The sequence below is a fragment of the Dermacentor silvarum genome, chromosome 7 (genome assembly GCF_013339745.2).
Source record: "Dermacentor silvarum isolate Dsil-2018 chromosome 7, BIME_Dsil_1.4, whole genome shotgun sequence".
In the NCBI taxonomy this organism is placed as follows: domain Eukaryota; kingdom Metazoa; phylum Arthropoda; class Arachnida; order Ixodida; family Ixodidae; genus Dermacentor; species Dermacentor silvarum.
Window position 1 is genome coordinate 20,882,776 of NC_051160.1, and position 20,722 is coordinate 20,903,497.

Below are 20,722 nucleotides of genomic sequence, written 5' to 3' on the forward strand. Positions count from 1 at the left end.
GCAGCCCTTAAGGGAGCACGGCACAGAACGCGCGTTTGTTCTCCGCCGTTCGTTCACTCCCCGTGAAAGCGCGCGTCCCTCGCGCCCTTTCACTCGCACATACAGCGTTCGGCGGCGCGCGGCGACTATTTCATCTCCATTGACGTCATACGGAACCTCACGGCGACGGCGACGGCGACGCCGACGGCAGAAATCTGCTTTGGAGTGTCTATCGCAATAAAAAAGTGCTCGACAGTAAAAAAATGTGGTTGATCCCTCTTATATAGGAATCGGTATAGAACACGAAAGTGAAACGTGTCTTCACAGAAGTAGTGTAATGTTTATTGCACATTGATATATAATGTCTATTGGTGTTTTGTGGCTAAAGCGCCCTTAGGCGTTGATGCACCCACGCTGACGCCTGGTGGCACGTCTCCTCCATCACGACTACCAACGTCGATGACCATGAGCAACCGTCGTGCATATGGAAGCTGCACTACGCTGCACACGCTAGCACAACGCGAAAGACGAAGCACGTAACTGACACACTAATACAACGCGCAAGACAAAGCACGTAACTGAATCGTCACCGAGTCAAATCAGCGCGTACAGCGCGTCGTAATTGCAGCCTCCGCGATCAACTTCAGAAACATTTTCAGAGCTAATTGCGGAGGCCACGCTCCGCTGTGCTGAGTACGGTGAACGCCACCTAGTACGGTGAACGCCACCTAGTTGGTAGTGCTTCTTGATGCCAGCGTCCCTTCGAATGCTGGCATCGAGGCGTCGTAGTGCTGAGACCACCGAAGCGTTCACTGTCGGTGCGCGTTAGTGTCATAATGCAGTACTTCTCTTTTCTGCTCGTAGGCGGCGGCACCGCCCCGAGCAAGAGCGCGGGTACACGGAGGAGTGTTAGATATATAAGGCGCGTCTGTGTAGCTCTCTGCAAATGCGTTTGTGGCGCAATGGGTTAAACGCTCGGCGATCTATCGTCGCGGACCGAGAGGTCGTGGGTTCGATTTCCAAATTTTGCATGTTTGTGGAACTTTTTCTTCTGGTTTCTTTCTTTGTATTATGTTCTATGACGTATTTCCGTGACGGAAATACGTCAGTGAAGTCTTGGTGGACCCCGGCATAAAACACTTTCGTGTTAAAAAACAAGAAAAGCTTTTTTTTTGTTTTTTTTTTACATGTGAAAACGAACAATATGCATTTTGAGCAATAAGGGCAAACAATAAAATTTAACAAACGTAATCACCGTGTTGGTACTACGAATTAAGATGGCTTCGGGAAATTTAACAAACGTAATCACCGTGTTGGTACTACGAATTAAGATGGCTTCGGGACCCGCACTAGTTTTCGATTTATGGGTGTTGGGTCACCGCGAACCCAAGAACCCAAGACTGCATGCCTTGGGTTCTGTGCATGCGCACTTGGGGCCCGCAATTTTCTTGGGTCCCCAAGGCGCTTGGGTCCCCAATTGTAAATATTAGTCACGCCGAATGTTTTTTAGCATGAACTAGTGGACGAGATTCAGCCGATCATTGTCATATCTTCGCTTCTTTTTTTCTTACAACAGGCATCGGAATGCATCATTCAGTCATGTGTTCTACCTTTACTATCTCTCCTAAGAAGGGCACGAATCTAATGGACCCTGCTATTCCTATTCGATGCTCATTCGGTTCGAGAATTCACTAGTCGAAGTTGTCGAATATTCGTTTCTTTCAAATTCGGACAGGAACACTCATTGGAGACTCGAGCGAGACACAACGACGGATGTGAGGTCTGTTCCTAATGATTCTGCCGCAGGAGTGGTGGGGTCGTTGCGCAGGGGTCTCCAGTTACCTGAGTGAATTTGCACGGGGCAGATCAATTCGGCTCAGCAACCCGCTCCTATAGGCAGCCTACATACGAATTTGTGCCGATTTATTATTCGGCCAGTCTCAACACGCTTACATCCCTTTAAATCAATGCGCGATTCTGTAGTATCACACCTCTCCTTCAGCCAACAGAACAGTCTCCTATTCGATTCGGTATTCGAATCGAAAAATCACTATTCGTAAATGCGAATATTTTTCGAGTACTTTTTGAATATTTCCAAACGTCAACTGCGATCAAATAAACATAAAATTACAGCAAAGGTACGGTAAATTTTCACCCCCGCGAACATAGTACAGACATAAAACATGAGAACTTGCGTAGTGGAGCAGGCAACGTCGCTTAAGTAGACATACTTTACAGGCTATACAGCGATCATTCGCACTCTCTGAAGAGTCCTGTGCATACGAATAAACTGCTTGCTTGCTCCTAACGGTCCATTTGTGCTTTTAATAAACAACGCTTCATAATGTACCATTTAATCACAGAAACTCACAACTTTAAGTACACTAGGAGGTGAACATCGTTTTATTTAAATTGTGATAAAGGTTCTTCATTATTCGAAAACTATTCGGCATTCGATTCAGTTCGATTCGATTCTCTTCTGGCACTATTCGATTCTTATTCGATTCGGTCTCAAAAAGTACTATTCGCACAACCCTGTCGACGGTAAGAGCTGCTTTTCAAAGTTTGCGTTGGACAGCCTGTCCGTCTTCCAATGATAGATAGCTCTACCAAAGCTGAAAAGCTTCTATATGCATGTGTTCCACAGCACATCAGCTTTCTGGTTGCAGAAGGGCTGCTAACGGCAGGGATATTTTCTTGAATACTCGATGTCGCGTCTTTGTCCACACTTTGGCAATCGACGATATGCATGCGGTTCTTACGTATCTTCACTTTCACGGTTGTCTGCTGGCGAGTTGTGGAAGTAGAAAAAAAAACATAAAGTATGCGTATCCCACGCACTGTGGGAATTGGAGGCGAAGCTCCTCTATCGCTTCCATCACATTCTCAATACCGAGACGCCGTTGGTTTGCGGGGCACGTAGAATTGCAAGTACAGGTGTATGTATATTTAGTAGTGCGAAACGTAACGAAGTTTCTACGCAGACGACTCAGACTAGAGTCAGCATTTAAAAAGACCTTCTGTACAGACCGATTGGCACCTACCAAGTGCTCCAAGTCGGCTTCAACGAGTTTCGCTGAAGAGTGGTACATACCCATGGATGGATGAATGGATGGATGCGATGAGCGTCCCCTTTGAAATGAGGTGGTGGGTTGCGCCACAAACTTCTTGTTCTTATTTCGCCTAATGTCGTACCATCTATATTTAAAAAAATACTTTCCAGTGTCAAACTTTCTGCACCACTATTGCGAACTTTGTTTTTGTAGGCCTCCGTTGTTTGCCGTCTCCTTACTTTTCTACCTCCAATCGCCTCCAATCACCTCTTACTAAACTCTTTTGCGGACATGTTTACTTTCCCCCCTGTTATACCTGAACCAATGGGCTTCAATTAAGGAGACCAGAGGAGCCTAAACCGACAAATGGGCAGATATCTTCACATTCTAGTAAAACATGTTCCATCGTTTCCCTAGCTTTACGGCAGCAAACACATGCTACTCCTTCCTAGGTGTAACTCGATTTATAACTGCGCGTTCTAAGGTATCCTGATCTCGCTTCGAAAAGTAAACAGCTTCCCTTTGAGTTATCATAAATTGTTTCTCTCCTGATTTCGTTTTTCCCTCTTACTTAGGTACTCATACCAGGTTTATTTTCCACTGCCGCCACCCAGGAGATTGTGCCAGCCTCTGACTCTGCGTTTGACGTTCTTTGTTGTCATGTAGCTTGCTACAGTGGTCGCATACTTGCCTGTACGCTTCCTAGTTCTTTTTCTCCACTGTAAGTCGATGTCTTTCCTGTACAAATACATGAACACTCTCTCAACCCATTAATTTCCTTTCATATTCCTCAATCTTTCTTCAAAATCACTTTTACTCTGAATTTCCCTCACTTCAAAACTTGTCCAGCCCATATCACCCTGTACAGCTTCATTTGTCCACACTGTGGACAAACCAACCAACAAACAAACAAACGGACGGAGGACGGAGCCCACGGGAAAACCACAAATGAGGCAGTGCAGGGTGACATGGGTTGGGCCTCGTTTGAAGTCGAAGCGCAGAGCAAAATTTGCTTTGAAGGAAGACTCAGGAACGTGGATCAAAATAAATGGCCGGCTAAAGTGCACAAGTATATGTACCTGAAAAGTGTGGACACAGAATGGAGGAAGAGGTCAAGAAAGTTGGCAACCAAGTGCAGGGTAGCTTAAAGTGTAAATAGAAAACCAGAAGTCATCAGAAAGAGAGAGAATCAGAGACAGCGAATTAAATAATGTAAAGAAAAAGGGCCATGGAGATTTACAAGACTGGGAAGAAAGAAATTAGAAGGGGAAATCTGTACGATAACAAAAAGGGCAATACCTTGCTGTTTGAGGCTCGAGCTGGTTGCCTAAGGACAAAAGCATACCGGAGCAAATATTCGCAACAAGATAAGGCATGTGTATGCTGCAGGAAAAGTCCGGAGACTACTCAGCACATCGAAATGGAATGCGAATAGAATGCACCCAGTGAGACCCGTAGGTAACAGAAGCGCGTGGATTTAAAGTGGACGGAAGCATCAACCGGTCAGCAGTCGAGATAAGCAGAGACGTCCAGAGTACTGGTGGAAAAAAAATGCAGGGAAGAGATTGATACGACCGGATCCGTTATAGGCATAGGTAGCGGTACAAGGTAGATAAGGGAACCTTGGAGAGAAAAAAAAATATTATGGAGACGTATACAAAAATGTATGAATGAAAAACATGTACACCATACCTGATAAACTCAAGCCGGCTAGGTGACTATTTGTCACCGCCCTGTTTCAAAGGGGGTGCCAATTAAACATCATCATCATCATCGTCATCATCGTCATCATCATCATCATCATCATCGTTAACGTTTGGGCCAGCAGGGAATTGCTAGCCACCATAGCATTGCTCCCTTACGCCCCTTTGCCAGCTCCCCTAGCTCTGTAGCGTCCAGCGCGCTAGTGAAAACGAAAGGAGACAAAGCCGCTGATCGGTTCGATAACTACGTCCGACCTCGCTTGTTCTTGAAGGGTACGAAAAATTGTCGTGGCAGGAGATTTGTGAGGCGATCGAAGTAATTTAGTACGATGTCATTCTACGATTAGCTGCAAAAGCCGCGTTGCAGGACCCCTTAAAAAAATCAATTGGTGCGTCGCACATCTCTCTTATGATCTTATTCCGATTGGTGCTTTGCGCAACTCTCCGATTTAATACATAGTCACTTCAGCAGCAGGGGCAGGGTATGGCGTAGCTTCATTATCTGGCACCAGTTATTTCGGTCTACATTAACATTTTCGAATGTAGAAACACGGAACTAGGCTTTTATGGCGAGTCCCTTCAACTTTCCAATATAAACCCGTACCATGAGGTTTGTAACTACGAAGTTAATTATTGGAATTAATTTAGTTGGAGAATGGATTACTTTCGTTTTTCCTGTAAGTGATGCCCGCCTGGCCCGATAACCTATCTGCAGTGACGTAATTTCATAAATGGTGTAGGCTTTTAAAAGCAGTGTTCGAAGTAAAAAAACAATGTCGCAGTTTCGCCCGAAAGGCGAAGCATAGCAAATTAGTAGAGAGCTATTCGGAGTAGGGATAGTAGTTTTATCGGCTGCATAAACTTGGACACATTGGCTTACTAACTGAATTAACAATCGTGGTGTCAGCGCGCACAAGCAAACATGAATAGATCACACTGAATGACCGCAGCCAACGACTGTCAAAACGCTGGCAGCAAGCGCAGGTTCGCGCGGTCTATCGCTTCAACGGAAACTGAGCGGCGAATGCACAGCGCATACAAAGGTCAGAGCCGTGTGAAGATGGGAGATGGTGCGGACGACCGGCAATCCCGGGCAAAGCGCAAAGGAGAAGTTGTTGGCAGAGGAGAAGCTGCCCCCCCCCCTCCCCCGCCCCCTCTTCCCGCTTTGTTGCTTTCGCGTGGGAGATTGAGTGGCAAGATACGCCTTTGGTGCCGGAGCACAGCGCCGCCCTGCCTCCCTCCCTCCCTCCCTCCCATATCCCCATGGTCTTTCGCGCGACGGTCACGTTTGCTTTCCGCCGAGCGTTCGCTCCCCGTGATAGCGCGCGGGGGGGGGGGGGGGGGGGGGGGGCTCTCCGTGATAGCGCGCGTCCCCCGCGCGCTTTCGCTCGCGCATACGGCGCGCGGCGACGATTTTATCGCCCTTGAAATCTATACGGAACCTCACGGCGACGACGACGGCAGAAATCCGGTAGAAGTGTCCATATAATTGCTATCGCAATAAAATAAAAATCACGAGCCGTTCCGCTCTGTGAAGGTGGATGACCAGCGAAGCTGTTTAGCACGTACACGACACAGAAATGACACAGAATGGGGAGGCCGCGTGTATAGTCCGGAGTCCCGAGGAGCAACGCGCGTACGAAGAGCGACGGCAGGAACAGAGACGAGAATGCAATTGTCACCGGGAGTGCGCACTACACGCGGCTTCCCCATTACGACGAGAGAAGTGAAATTCAAAAAGGAGAAGGCACCTTGTCTTATAGACACGCGCGACGGTGCCGCCGCCCCGGTTGAGCGGCAGGAAACTAGGCACGCAAGTGGTTGGAACGCCGACAGAGAGAGGGCGGTGCGAACGTAGACATGGCCGACGCGGGTCGGCCTTTTGGGCTAAGATCCGATCGTCACCCTTGTTCCTGGGACCTCTTTGGGTTCCAGGTGTGACAAGGGTCGTTCCAAGGGCACGTTACAGGCCCCGGAGCCCACCACCCGGAGTCCACAGGGGTATGTGCCATTGCGCTTGGACCCTTTCTGCGCAATCACCAGGATCGGCCCATGCACATTATGGACACGCACACGAAAAATGAACAGAAGCCTAGCCACAAATAGCTTCGCTGTAAAAAGACACATACTGTATGTTGTAATGACCCGAGATACTGTTCCAGTACGGGAACAGCAGCAAACGGCACATGACAACCCTGCAATAATTTCTGATCCTCCAGAACTACACAATCTGTCCAGAGATTAAACTCGTTATTGCTTCCCTCTAGCGCATAGTAAACAGACATGATTTCAGCCATTCGTTCGGCTGAACTCGCCTATTGCGACAGAAACATTCTCGTACAGAGAAGAGTTCTTGCTTGCCTGCTTTTTCCTCGTACGACTGCGCTCACCCACTACGAGGGAATTTGACAAGATGCCAGCGATTATAGATTTCTTGGTTAGGGAGGGAGGAGGGGGGTATTTAAAAGTATATATAATTACAAATGTGATATTAGAGTACGAAAAATGGTGTGTGTATAAATAGCTTTTTTTTTGTGTGTGATACGCCACTGCCTTTCTGTATGGTATAGTAATGCGTATAGTGGAACTTGAAATATGAAAGTTAAAAAAATAAAAAAAGACTTTCGCTCAAATCGCTTTGTTGGCAGTGTGCTATTTCGCTTGTTACATAAGTTGTAGCAGTTTTGGCTTCAAGATGAATAATCCTCAGCCGAAACAACTAATCGAACCTGCAAATCAAGAAGCATTTAGCACAGCAACTGGCTAGTCACCTGCGGCTTAAACAATTTACGCTCGTAAATATAGTACTTGACGACCACACAGGAGAAACGCAGCATTGGAGGTGAAACTTATTTTGCTTAGCTTTCCATGGCACTCCATCCCCATGTATTATTTAATAATGAAGCTAGCACAGTCCTCATTCAGAATTGTATGCCCCATTGCAATCCTGGTAGGACCACATACTCCGCACGTGCGGAAGGAGGGCTCTGGCTCGGTGCAGTCTTTAGCCAACGGCTTACCGGGCACGGTGCTTGGATAAGCGCGTGCCGGTACGACTATATACTTTGGCACGTACATACACCAGCCGCCAGCCGCCTTCTCTACCTCGTGACACCCGCGAAAGAAGGCGTAGTCGGAACTGGATACAAGGGAGTGGCACTGGAACTGAACTCGGGAAGGCTCTCGAATAGCTGACTGATGTCTTCGAGAGACTTCCCTTTCGTCTCTGGAATGCACACGTAGAAGAAGATGACTTGCACAACAGTGACCAACGCGAACATCCAGAAGAGACCGCAGAAGTTGAATAGACGGACGAGATCCTGGAACTCCTTGGTGATAAGGAACTCGCAGAAGAAGCAGAAGGCGGTGCTGACGCCCGTAGAGAGACCGCGGGCTCTGGGTGACAGAATCTCGCCCATAACGACCCAGGGCACCGGGCCGATGCCGAGGCAGAAGGCGGCAATGTACGTCGCGAGCGACGCCAACGGCACGTACCGATAGCGATGGCGGAATTCTCCATTGTCCGCGTCCTTGTAGTAATAGAAGACGCCCAACACCGTCAGGCTGACGGTCACAAATAGAGACGAGACAAACATGAGGCAGCGGCGTCCCGCGCGGTCGATGAGCAGGGTCGCCGCGAGGGACGAGATCACTTGCACTACGCCCAGCATAATAGTGCAGTCGGCGGCCGAGATCTCCGAACCGGCCGACTCGAATATCTCGACCGCGTAGAAGGTGATCACGTTGATGCCGCAGAACTGCTGGAAAAACATGAGCAGCAGCGTGTAGCCGAGCGGCACCGAGAAGCTGCGCTGCAACAGGTCTGCGACGGCCGCCGGATGCCGCAGCAAGCTGGCCTCGATGGTGAGACACTCGGCTTCGGCGCAGAACTTTGGCCCGTACAGGAATCGCAGAGCGTCGAGCGCCTTGTCGCGCCGGCCGTGGGCCACCAGCCAGCGGGGGGACTCGACGGCGAACGCCATGGCGACGGCCATGAGCACCGGGCACACAGTACACAGCAGAGCGAGCGCCAGCCAGTCGAGCCACTTGCCGCCCACGAAGACGGCCAGCACGCCCACGGTGATGGCCAGCTGGACGCCGGAGCCCAGGAGTCCGCGAACGTTCGGCGGGCTGATCTCGGTCACAAACACGGGAACCGCGAGCGAGACGAGGCCGCAGCAGAAGCCGGTGAGCGCGCGGCCCGCGAACATCCACGGGAGGCTGGCGTTGCACAGCGCGATGCAGAGGCACCCGGCCACGAACCCCAGAGACGACAGCTGGATGGGGCGCACGCGTCCGAAGCGCTCGATGAGGAAGCCGCTCACCAGGCTGCCCACGAGGGCGCCCACGGCGAGCACCGAGCCGAACCAGGTCTCCTGGGAGCGCGTCATGGAGACGCCGTGGGCCGACATGCTGGCCAGCGCCGGGGCCGAGTAGCCCATGACGCTGCCCATGGCCACCGAAGCGAGCGACGATGAACCGGCCACGTAGTAGAAGGCGGGCAGGTTGAGCGCACGCTGCATCGGACTATAGGCCGGCTGCCTTGTTCTTGGTCTTGTTCTCGTTCCTCAATGCTGCGGAGCGCAGCGCATCGTTGCCTCTACTGCTGCTGTTTTCTTCTTCACTGCGCGTGCATCCACGAGCGCCGGCGGACCAGTGAAATGAAGAAGACAAATCGTCACCTTACCTCGGGAACGTGTTGAGAAATCTGCAAACACTATGTCACCAAAAACGCAACAGTGTTAGAAACAAGAAATAATGAAAATGAAAGACCAAGACGAGCATATCAGCTGCCTTGTTAGCATGCTAACTGATATGCAACTGTCGTCCGCATAAAACAAACCTGGAAACTGTTGCTTTGCTATTGTGCCCGCCTGTTTGTATGAGAGATTAAACCCGATGTTTCTTCCCTCTAGCGCCCTTTCCATCCATACGATGTATGTGCATCGTAATTAGCAGCGGGGATATATAGGGCACCCCTGTCTCTGTCCCTTGGTGATAACAACTTTTCCTCGCTTCTCATACCTTCCCATTCAACGAAAATGATATTTTCTAAGTCAATCCCCGTCAAAAGCGGTATACATGCAGTCGTTGCCTAAGCCTTCCCCTTGCAGAATATACCACGGACAGTTGCGGTCTACGTTGTCATACGCTCCGGTAATGTCTAAAGAAAAACACATATAGCGGTCTCCTATTCTTCTCAGGATATTTCAATACACTGAATAAGAACAAATAAGTTATTATACAGGCACCTAACGATTCTGAAGCCATTCTCAAGTTCTCCCAGTGTGTCATTATGTTCTTCACTGCTTGCAGTTTTTATTTAGTCGCCTGCATTGCTAACCTGTATATTACCGATGTAATGGTCGACGGTCTATAGGAGTGAATTGTATGTTTTCCCCCTTACTTCTAGAAATTAAATTCATTCTACTTTGTCGCCAACTGCCTGGTATTTGCCTATCTTGTAAGCTTTTTTCTACTGCTTTCAACAGAGCTTCCTTACTTTTTGGTCCTATAGTTCATTAATCAATTGACCTAACGGGAACCTCGTCTGACCTTGTGGCTGTGCGCTTAGGAATTTTCTCTTCGACTTTCTTCCAGTTGAAATTTCTCAGCAGTAGCTCCTTTTCCACCTGGTTCTCGTTTATGCTATTTTTCTTCTCGAAAACCACCTCGTCACAATTGCCTTGAAATGATTCGGCTGTTATTTTTCGAATGTAATTTAATGCCACTTCCCCCTCCAGTTCGTTCCCATCTTCGTCAAGGATATGTTGTTGTATTGTTCCAGACTTCCTGCCTAATGAGTTAATGTGGTTCCAAAATATTCTAGGTGCGGCCTTCTTTTTCTCACGTATATGTCTGACAACCAACGTTCACTTTCTCCTTTCATCTTAGCTTGAACCAGTATTTGAACCATAGATTTTTTTTGTATCCCGGTATATTTCCAATTTTCTGTCTACTTCGTCCTTTATATCTATACTTCAACCCAGTCCCGCATTATACAATGACGCCTGTCGACGAGATCGTGTCTTTCTTCCGATGGGCAAATCGTCAGTAATCCTTCCGTTGACATCACAAGGAAAGTGTTCAGGTAAGTAAGCGCCGATCATCATCGTTTGCATCTCATGCGCACTTGTGATGACTGCAGTGATAACTAGCCGATATATAACCCATGTGCCACCAAGTGAAATTCTTCCAAATATATAGTGCGCTGTGTAGTACCATTCCTTGGCCCTTGCATTTTTAGTCGCTTTACTAATAAATGTGCAGGTTCATGTAAATAAATAATTAAATAAATGATTAAATAAATAAATTAATTAATTAGTTAATTAATTAATTAATAAGACATCTTGTCAGTATTTCTCTTCAGCTACTCATAGTGCACGTTTATGGTATTTTCCAGATTGAAGAAGGCACTCATGACTTGGGGAGAAAAGTTTCAGAAATCTGAGGTGATTTGGCATGGCCGTGTATGTGTACTCACAGAAGATAAAACCTGAATAGGTGATTTGTTTGTGTTTTGTCAAGTTGTTTACCGATGAGCACGGATCTCAGGCGTGGTTATTGCTCGCGAGGTTAGGGCTGGTTGGCTTTGGGAGCCCACGGCAAAACTACAAATAAGGCAGTGCAGGGTGACATGGGTTGGGCCTCGTTTGAAGCCAGAGAAGCACAGAGCAAAATTAGTTTTGAAGAAAGGCTCAGGAACGTGGATCAAAATAAATGGGCGGCTAAAGTGCACAAGTATATGTACCTGAAAAGCGTGGACACACAACGCAGGAAGAGGTCAAGAAAGTTGGCAACCAAGCACAGGGTAACTGAAACTGTGAATAGGCAACCAGGAGTCACCAGAGAGAGAGAGAGTGAGAGAAACAGAGACAGCGAATTGGATGCAAAGAATGGAATCAAAAAAGACCATGGAGATTTACAAGAATGAGAAGAAAGAAATTAGAAGGGGAAATCTGTACGATAACACAAAGGGCAGTGCCTTGAGGCTCGATCCGGTTGCCTAAGGACAACAACATACCGGAGCAAATATTCGCAACAAGATAAGGCATGTGTATGCTGCAGCAAAAGTCCGGAGACTACTCAGCACATCGAAATGGAATGCGAATAGAATTCACCCAGTGAGACCCGTGGGTAACAGAAGCGCTTGGATTTAAAGAGGACGGAAGCATCAACCGGTCAACAGTCGAGATAAGCAAGAGACGTCCAGCGTACTGATGGAAAAAAAAAGCGGGGAAGAGATTGATACGACCGGATCCGTTATAATTGGTATAGCGGTACCTACAAGGTAGATAAGGGAACCTTTGAGAGAAAAAAAAAGATTATGAAGACGTATACAAAAATGGTAGAATGAAAAACATGTACACCATACCTGATAAACTCATGCCGGCTAGGTGACTATTTGTCACCGCCCTGTTTCAAAGGGGGTGCCAATTAAACATCATCATCATCATCGTTAACGTTTGGGCGGGGCCAGCAGGGCATTGCTCCCTTGCGCCCCCTTGCGAGCTCCCCTGTGTAGCTTCCAGCACGCTAGTGAAAATGAAAGGGGACAAAGCCAGGTCATACTTATTCACAAACCTGGCAAACCAAGTAAGATTTCAAATCTGCGGCCCATATCTCTCACCTCTTGCGCAGGAAAGCTTATGGAGTTCGCATTCCTTATCAGAGTAAAGAATTACCTGGTAAGAAAACGAAATATATCCAAATACTATGTTGGGCTTTCGGGCTGGTCTCTCTACTCAGGACGTTATGCTGCAAATCAAGCAGCAAGTACTAGACAGTAAAACGAGGTCCACCAGAGCTATATTAGGGTTGGATCTCATGAAATCATTCGACAAAGCAGCACATTCGGCCATACTCAGTCAGGTCAGCCACCTAAACCTAGGAGAAAGGGCGTACAATTACATCCGAGACTTCCTAACGAATAGGAAGGCTACCCTCACGATAGGGTAACTCAAGTCAGAGGTGAGGGACATGGGCAGTTCGGGTACGCTTTAGGGCTCCGTGATATCGCCCATGCTCTTTAACCTCATTATGATAGGATTGCCGGAAAAGCTCGAAGACATCGAATGAATCAATCACTCCTTGTACGCGGATGACATTACCATATGGATCTCGCAAGGCAGTGATGGAGAGATAGAACAGAAATTACAGGAAGCGGTATGTAAAGTTGAGGAGTACCTTACAGGCACTTGGCTTGAATGCTCCCCAGAGAAATCAGAGCTTCTCCTTTACAGACCCACCCTCAAGGGCAGGCTGCCCAAGGGGTACATCAAAGAGAGAGAGTACGAAGAGATACACATTCGTACGAAGAATGGCGGGGCCATCCCCATCGTTGAACAAATTAGGGTCCTGGGACTCAATATTGAGTCTAAAGGAACTAACTGCGAAACCATTAGAAAGCTCGGGACCAAGGTAACTAACGCTGTTAGGCTATTAAGGAGAATCACGAACAAGTATCAGGGAACGAAGGAGGCTAACATTGTTGGGTTCATTCAATCTTTTGCTATAAGCCACATCATTTACGTAGCTGCGTACCATAACTGGTACAAGGCAGAAAAGGACAAAATCAATACGCTCATAAGGAAAGCTTTTAAGCAGGCCCTAGGCTTGCCCGGCAGCACCAGTTCAGAGAGATTAATGCAGCTGGGCATGCATAACACCTTAGAAGAATTGATTGAAGCTCAGCAGATAGCTCAGCTGGAAAGACTCGCCAGCAGCCGGACTGCAGGGCAGAAGTATACTCGAAAAATTACGAATAAATTACCATAACTAGCAAGGACCCAAGGTTACGTTGACCAAAGAGATCAGGAGTAAGATTAAAATCCCCAATTTACCCAAAAATATGCACCCGGAATTCAATCAGGGCAGGATAACGAGCAGATCTAAAGCTCTACTCAAAGCCTATGGCAATGATGAGGAAGCGCTGTTCGTGGACGCCGCGGAATATTCAAATCACCAAGCATTTACAGCAGTAGCAATTAATACAGAGCAAGAAAGCGTACGCACGTGTTCAATCAAAACCAGTGTCTCTGAGGTTGCGGAGGAGGTTGCCATCGCTCTGGCTATCGCTAATTCTCCCAAATATAGATACATTAGCGACTCTCAATCGGCTATACGAAATTATGCCAGAGGACGGATATCAGTTGAAGCTGCAAAAATTCTACACAGTGAAACCAAACTTATATCATATGAGGAACGTTACGACAAGGAAATCATCTGGTTCCCAGCCCATACAGACTGCGAATCCACCGCCAACCCAAACCTTAACGAGTCTGCCCATCGTGTTGCACGAGCACTCACTAACCGCGCCCGACTAGGAGGGGAGGGGGCTCTGGCCGAGGAGGAGATGAAACGGATGGATAGGGCTAGACTTTTCTCATTCAGTGACATTACCCAATTCTACAGAAAGTCGAGGTGTATATATCAACCTCCTAACCCAAAATTAAACAGGTCTCAGGCGGTTGACTGGAGGCGACTTCAAACCAAAACTAACACGAACCCGGTACATCTTAACCGCATGTTTCCGGATTTATGCCCTGCAACCAAATCTAAGTTATGTAATTATAGAGGAGCCACCCTATATCACATACTCTGGGATTGTGAAATAGTTCAGAGGAGAATTGCAGTCCCCCCGGCTGAACTAAGGGCGCGATGGAGAACCGCACTGACTAGCTCTGATCTTCAGGACCAACTTTGGGCCATCCAGCAAGCCCGGGAAGCTACCGACAGACAGGGTCTCTCTGCTGCCCCCGGCGCGGCCTAGACCCAGGCCATCAATTTGCAGGATATTTATTAAAGTTGTCTCACTCAAAGCCGCTGATCTGTCTGATAACCACGTCTGACCTCGCTTGTGCTTGAAGGATACGAAAAACTTTTGTGGCAGGAGATTTGTAAGGCGAAGTAATTTAATAGCAATGCCATTCTATGATTAGCTAGAAAAGCCCTGTTTCAGGACCCCTTTAAAAAAATCAATTAATCCGCCCGTCGCACTTCTCTCATGATCTTATTCCGATTGATGCTTTGCGCAACTCTCCGATTTAACACAGTCACTTCAGCAGCAGGGGCAAGGTATGGCGAAGCTTCATTATTTGACACACAAAGAAGGCGTAGTGGGAACTGGATGCAAGAGAGTGGCACTGGAACTGAACTCCGGAAGGCTCTCGAATATCTGACTGATGTCTTCGAGAGACTTCCCTTTCGTCTCTGGAATGCACACGTAGAAGAAGATGACTTGCACGACAGTGACCAACGCGAACATCCAGAAGAGACCGCAGAAGTTGAATAGCCGGACGAGATCCTGGAACTCCTTGGTGATAAGGAACTCGCAGAAGAAGCAGAAGGCGGTGCTGACGCCCGTAGAGAGACCGCGGGCTCTGGGTGACAGAATCTCGCCCATAACGACCCAGGGCACCGGGCCGATGCCGAGGCAGAAGGCGGCAATGTACGTCGCGAGCGACGCCAGCGGCACGTACCGATAGCGATGGCGGAATTCTCCATTGTCCGCGTCCTTGTAGTAGTAGAAGACGCCCAACACCGTCAGGCTGACCGTCACAATTAGAGACGAGACAAACATGAGGCAGCGGCGTCCCGCGCGGTCGATGAGCAGGGTCGCCGCGAGGGACGAGATCACTTGCACTACGCCCAGCATAATGGTGCAGTCGGCGGCCGAGATCTCCGAACCGGCCGACTCGAATATCTCGACCGCGTAGAAGGTGATCACGTTGATGCCGCAGAACTGCTGGAAAAACATGAGCAGCAGCGTGTAGCCGAGCGGCACCGAGAAGCTGCGCTGCAACAGGTCTGCGACGGCCGCCGGCTGCCGCAGCAAGCTGGCCTCGATGGTCAGGCACTCGGCTTCGGCGCAGAACTTTGGCCCGTACAGGAATCGCAGAGCGTCGAGCGCCTTGTCGCGCCGGCCGTGGGCCACCAGCCAGCGGGGGGACTCGACGGCGAACGCCATGGCGACGGCCATGAGCACCGGGCACACAGTACACAGCAGAGCGAGCGCCAGCCAGTCGAGCCACTTGCCGCCCACGAAGACGGCCAGCACGCCCACGGTGATGGCCAGCTGGACGCCGGAGCCCAGGAGTCCGCGAACGTTCGGCGGGCTGATCTCGGTCACAAACACGGGAACCGCGAGCGAGACGAGGCCGCAGCAGAAGCCGGTGAGCGCGCGGCCCGCGAGCATCCACGGGAGGCTGGCGTTGCACAGCGCGATGCAGAGGCACCCGGCCACGAACCCCAGAGACGACAGCTGGATGGGGCGCACGCGTCCGAAGCGCTCGATGAGGAAGCCGCTCACCAGGCTGCCCACGAGGGCGCCCACGGCGAGCACCGAGCCGAACCAGGTCTCCTGGGAGCGCGTCATGGAGACGCCGCGGGCCGACATGCTGGCCAGCGCCGGGGCCGAGTAGCCCATGACGCTGCCCATGGCCACCGAAGCGAGCGACGATGAACCGGCCACGTAGTAGAAGGCGGGCAGGTTGAGCGCACGCTGCATCGGACTATAGGCCGGCTGCCTTGGTCTTGTTCTTGTTCCTTAAAGTGCTGCGGAGCGCAGCGCGTCGTTGCCTCTACCGCTGCTGTTTTCTTCTTCACTGCGCGTGCATCCACGAGCGCCGGCGGACCAGTGAAATGAAGAAGAGAAATCGTCGCCTACCTCAGGAATGTGTAGAGAAAAAGTAATCGCTTAAATATGAAGCACATATGTCACCCAAAAAAAACGGAACAGTGTTAGAAAAAGGAGGAATGAAAATGAAAGACCAAGACGAGCGGCATGTAAGACTTGCAGTGCGCAAAACGTAATCACGTAGAAGGAGCGACAGATTGCTCGCTTCGCATGAACGATAGGTCTGAAAGCTTTCGTAGTGTTGGAAGGCCTGTAAACAGCGAGACGATTAAGATGAAGTTATTTCAAGTCCAAGCAGTACCACGGTTGTTCGACAACGAGAACGATAATGGGGCCCTTCCAACCCTGGAATGTCATACCAGGATCGAGTTGTGGAGAAAGCACCTTTTGTTTTCATTTATTAGGTAGAATGAGCACAGGGTGCCAATACCATTGGGGGAGCAGTCACGCAAGTGTGGATGCTCAATGCGAGATTTCGCATTGAAAGCCTCACTTGCTTGCATGACATCTCAGCGACATTTCCTACTCATCAATCGTGACAAACATCATCGTTTTTTTTTTTTTTTTTTGCCAACAAAGAAATAGTACTATCGTCATCATCCGCAGCTCGAGAAGGGAGGAAGCCGGGTGCGGGGAGAAAATTAATATTGTTCGGTATCTGGGGCGTAATGTAATGCGTAGGATGGATAACCGGTGGATCATTAGGGTTACAGAATGCATACCAGGAGAAGGGAAGCGCAGTCGAGGACGGCAGAAAATTGGGTGGAGTGATGAAGTTAGGAAATTCGCAGGCGCAAGTTGGAATCAGACGTGGTCCAGCACGTGCTTAGCATCCTGGAACGCCAGAGGCCGAAAGCGGCGCCCCCACGGGTTTGACGCGAGTAGGTTGCTGCTCCGGGACGTTCGAGCACGCTAGTGTCTTGCTTTAATTCCCCTATCCCTTCCTCCCTTTATGCCGGATCGTAAATAAAGTTGTTTCACTCACTCACTTATATAGGGACTTTACGCCAGCGTACTGAGACGCCTTCAGCGCGAAGCTAAACCTTGTCATCGCTTTGTAGTGCGTTGCCTTCGGGTGAAACTATGGCAATTTTTGCAAGAGCAAGACGAGCTACGGTTTTCTGAGGTACAGTGATATGCTGGCGATGTTAACCTGGCTGATCGCCTGGCATGCTATATATATATATACTCCAGGTGGTGCTAGATGATCAATATTATATGCACAGTGATAAACACCGTGTATATCACTGCAACGTTCGCTCCTTGCGGGATTTTTTTTTTTTTCGCCTTTTCCGTTTCTTTGATGTTTCGCGATGACATTTTCCGAAGAAAGTGATCTCGTAGGCTGCAGAACAGATGCAGTTTTCACTCTGAACGCAAGTTCAAGCCGTATGGCCGCCCAGCGTAGATACTTTTGTAGCGAGCGGTAGCTGCCCTGTCAAGAAGAAAGAAAGAAAGAAAGAAAGAAAGAAAGAAAGAAAGAAAGAAAGAAAGAAAGAAAGAAAGAAAGAAAGAAAGAAAGAAAGAAAGAAAGAAAGAAAGAAAGAAGCAAAAATGTCACCCAAGAATGCCGCTTGTTTCACCAGGGAAAGTTTTTCGTCCGCCTTCATGTTTTGCGCACCGAAGCTTACACATCAATAAAAGCTTTGCGCAGCTATAGCGCACTCGAGCAGGAGCTGCTTTCCTCGGGAACGTATACACTAGCAACACAGCGAAGAACTCTCGCAACTGCTCGTTGGAACGAGCACGCGTGTTTCTGTAGAAAGTTAAACACCGCCTAAATTTGTGTCGGCATTCCGCGAGGGCCACCGCTCCTGCCTCTTTCTTTTAAATATATAATACCTGAGCACTTCGAGACGAGACCTTGCATGGAGCAGGGCGATATGATCCGCCGAGATTTACGCGTCAATTGTCGGCGGCTTGCCTCAAAAGGAAAAATCGCTTCTGCGCTGAGACAATATGTGCTGCAGCCAGCGGTCGTCACTGGGCTATGTATACACCACCGCCCATATCCATGGACTTCGAGGCACAACGCGAACAGCTGAAATGTCGTCACTCGGTGGCCAATAACTTTGCCGCCACGTAACCCACGTGCTTTTGTGTCATGGGAAAGCTCGAGGAAAAATATATATATATGTGCCGTCTGACCGCCGTCGCCTGAACCCTTTAACGATTCTGGGAATTTCTGCTCCGGAATTCGCTTGCGCTGCCGCAGAAACGTATTGAAAAGAGAGAGATAAGAATTGCAGATACGGTCCGGCGACTAATTAGGAAAACCGGACGCGCAACGCATACTTTACTGGGGCGTTGTCAGTCTGCGTCCAAGAGCGCATAAAACTGGGGTTGGTATTTTTTTTTTTTCTTTTATTCTCCCTCTTTTCTTTTTCTCGGGAAAGAAGCACAGTGAGTAGGAGCACCCGGACAGAAAGCCTGGTTGTATACAATGCCGAGCATCATCGCATGCTGCACTATATTATCTGGCAGCTATAGCATAATACATGGGCGGGTGTTTCAGTATTCAGTATAAAGAAGAAAGAAATTTACGCCTGTTGTACGCTATCTGTAAAACAACTAATGTATTTTCAATGCAACGATCGCACGGACTCTCCACGAGCGATTGCACGCGCTCATGTTATGTTATCGCGCGATATTTCCATTTTGCTTCGATGTTTCCAAGCGCGATATCGCGCGGTTTTCCATTTCACCGCGTTTTGTTCCTTTTTATAAGTGGAAACTCAATTCTTCGACATCGCCGATGGAAGATAACGCAGTTCCTTCTGTACAGGTGGATTATATAAAGAGGTGGATATATTTGCTTGCACGACAAATTGTCGATATAGCTGATTAAAAAATGCACAGATAAACGCTCTTTTTATATATTCTCTTGTTGAAATTGCGAAATTGAAAACCGAGATGTAGTGATCGACGGTCTTGTCTGCCTAGCAGAAATTCTAAGAATAGCACCGCTTCCTGATATTCGTCCCCAAAATGTGCTAAAATGTGCATTCCGTTGCAGCTATTATTGTTCCAAGAAACTCTTGTGCAAGCTTAACAGGAACGTCAGTATTATTTCGTATTACATATTTGGAGACGCAGATATCAAAATTGGTGCCAGTCATAGGATTTCTGCTGAGCAGGAATGTCTTCTCAACGGCTGAATTTCACAATTTCAACAAGTAACCATAAGGTGCACAATTCAAGAGTTAATTAGTGAATATTTTCAGTTAATAGCTACCTTGGCATTGCGACTTGCCGTGCAAGTAATGTCCGCCGCTTCGGATAACCCATCTGAACATGGCCAAATTGCGCTTTATATGCCACTTTTCAAGCGAAGCTTGTATACGCAAGCCTGCGCCGGCGATGTAACGGTAAAACTCCGGCTCCATTGGCGGCTCGCCGGAACCGCAGCGTGAGTCATTAGGCGCGCTCACGCCACGTGCGTAGCCAATCAGAGCAGTTTCGCTTCCACCGGGGAGGGAAAGGCAGAAAAGGGTTTCGTGCGCGCTGCGCCCGCTTCGTTTTCGTTCAGCTCAGTCTCGGATAACCGATGGAATTGCCGCGCATTGTGCGTACCCCCGAACAACAGGCAGCTCTCGCCGAGTGCCGACGGGAGATCGCCCGTGAAAGGGCGCGTCGTCGACGGGCCGATCCTACGGTGCGAGCCGCTGAAGCTGCGGCACTCCGCCAACGCCGAGGGGATCACCTGACCTTCCCTTGGTCACTGTCAAGTTACAAGAAACATAACCGTCAAAAACAAGGTGCACCCAGGGGAATTGCTTCGCTTACCCCCATTTTCCGGTAGGGGAAGGGTCGACGATTTTTTCAAGCGAAGCTTGTATTGCCTCACAAGTGGTGGTGCCTCGGTGGTGGTGGTGTCACGCTAAAAAATCCCAGCTGCTCCCAGAGTTGAGCAGCTGTTCCAGCTGCGCCGGCGCCGGATCACGTGACGCACCCGGCCAAACAGCGTCGTTTGACGTGTCGCGGGGAGGAAAAAAGAAGGAAAGGGGGTTCGCACGCGCTCCGCCGGTCTTCCCTCTCCTCAGATCAGTCTCGGCGAAGGGATGGGAAGGCAACGCGCGTGGTGCGTTCTGCCGAGGAGCAGGCTGCGTTTGATGATCGGCGCCTCGAACTCTCAAGGGGAGAGGGTTCGCCGTCGGCGTAGGAAAGTAGTAGGAAAGGTAAGGAAAAGTAGTAGGTGAGGTACACACACAAGCTTCGCTTACAACCATTTTCTTGACAGGGGAAGGGCTGGTGATTTTTTTTTCACCATCATCATCAGCCTATATTTATGTCCACTGCAGGATGAAGGCCTTCCCTGCGACCTCCAATTACCCATGTCTTGCCCTAGC

General features: G+C 49.0%; 2 protein-coding genes across 2 annotated transcripts; both read right to left on the reverse strand.

Moving 5' to 3' along the window:
* Positions 1–7,024: 7,024 nt before the first annotated feature.
* LOC119458688 (facilitated trehalose transporter Tret1) lies at positions 7,025–9,414 on the reverse strand. The gene is made up of 2 exons (XM_037720547.2): positions 7,932–9,414; positions 7,025–7,050 (listed from the first exon to the last, which is right to left on the reverse strand). The coding sequence occupies exons 1-2, from the start codon at positions 9,256–9,258 to the stop codon at positions 7,025–7,027; spliced, it is 1,353 nt and encodes a 450-aa protein (XP_037576475.1). The 5' UTR covers positions 9,259–9,414.
* A 5,414-nt stretch (positions 9,415–14,828) lies between these two features.
* Positions 14,829–16,395, reverse strand: LOC119458691 (facilitated trehalose transporter Tret1). The gene has a single exon (XM_037720552.2). The coding sequence runs from the start codon at positions 16,242–16,244 to the stop codon at positions 14,829–14,831; it is 1,416 nt and encodes a 471-aa protein (XP_037576480.1). The 5' UTR covers positions 16,245–16,395.
* Positions 16,396–20,722: the final 4,327 nt, after the last annotated feature.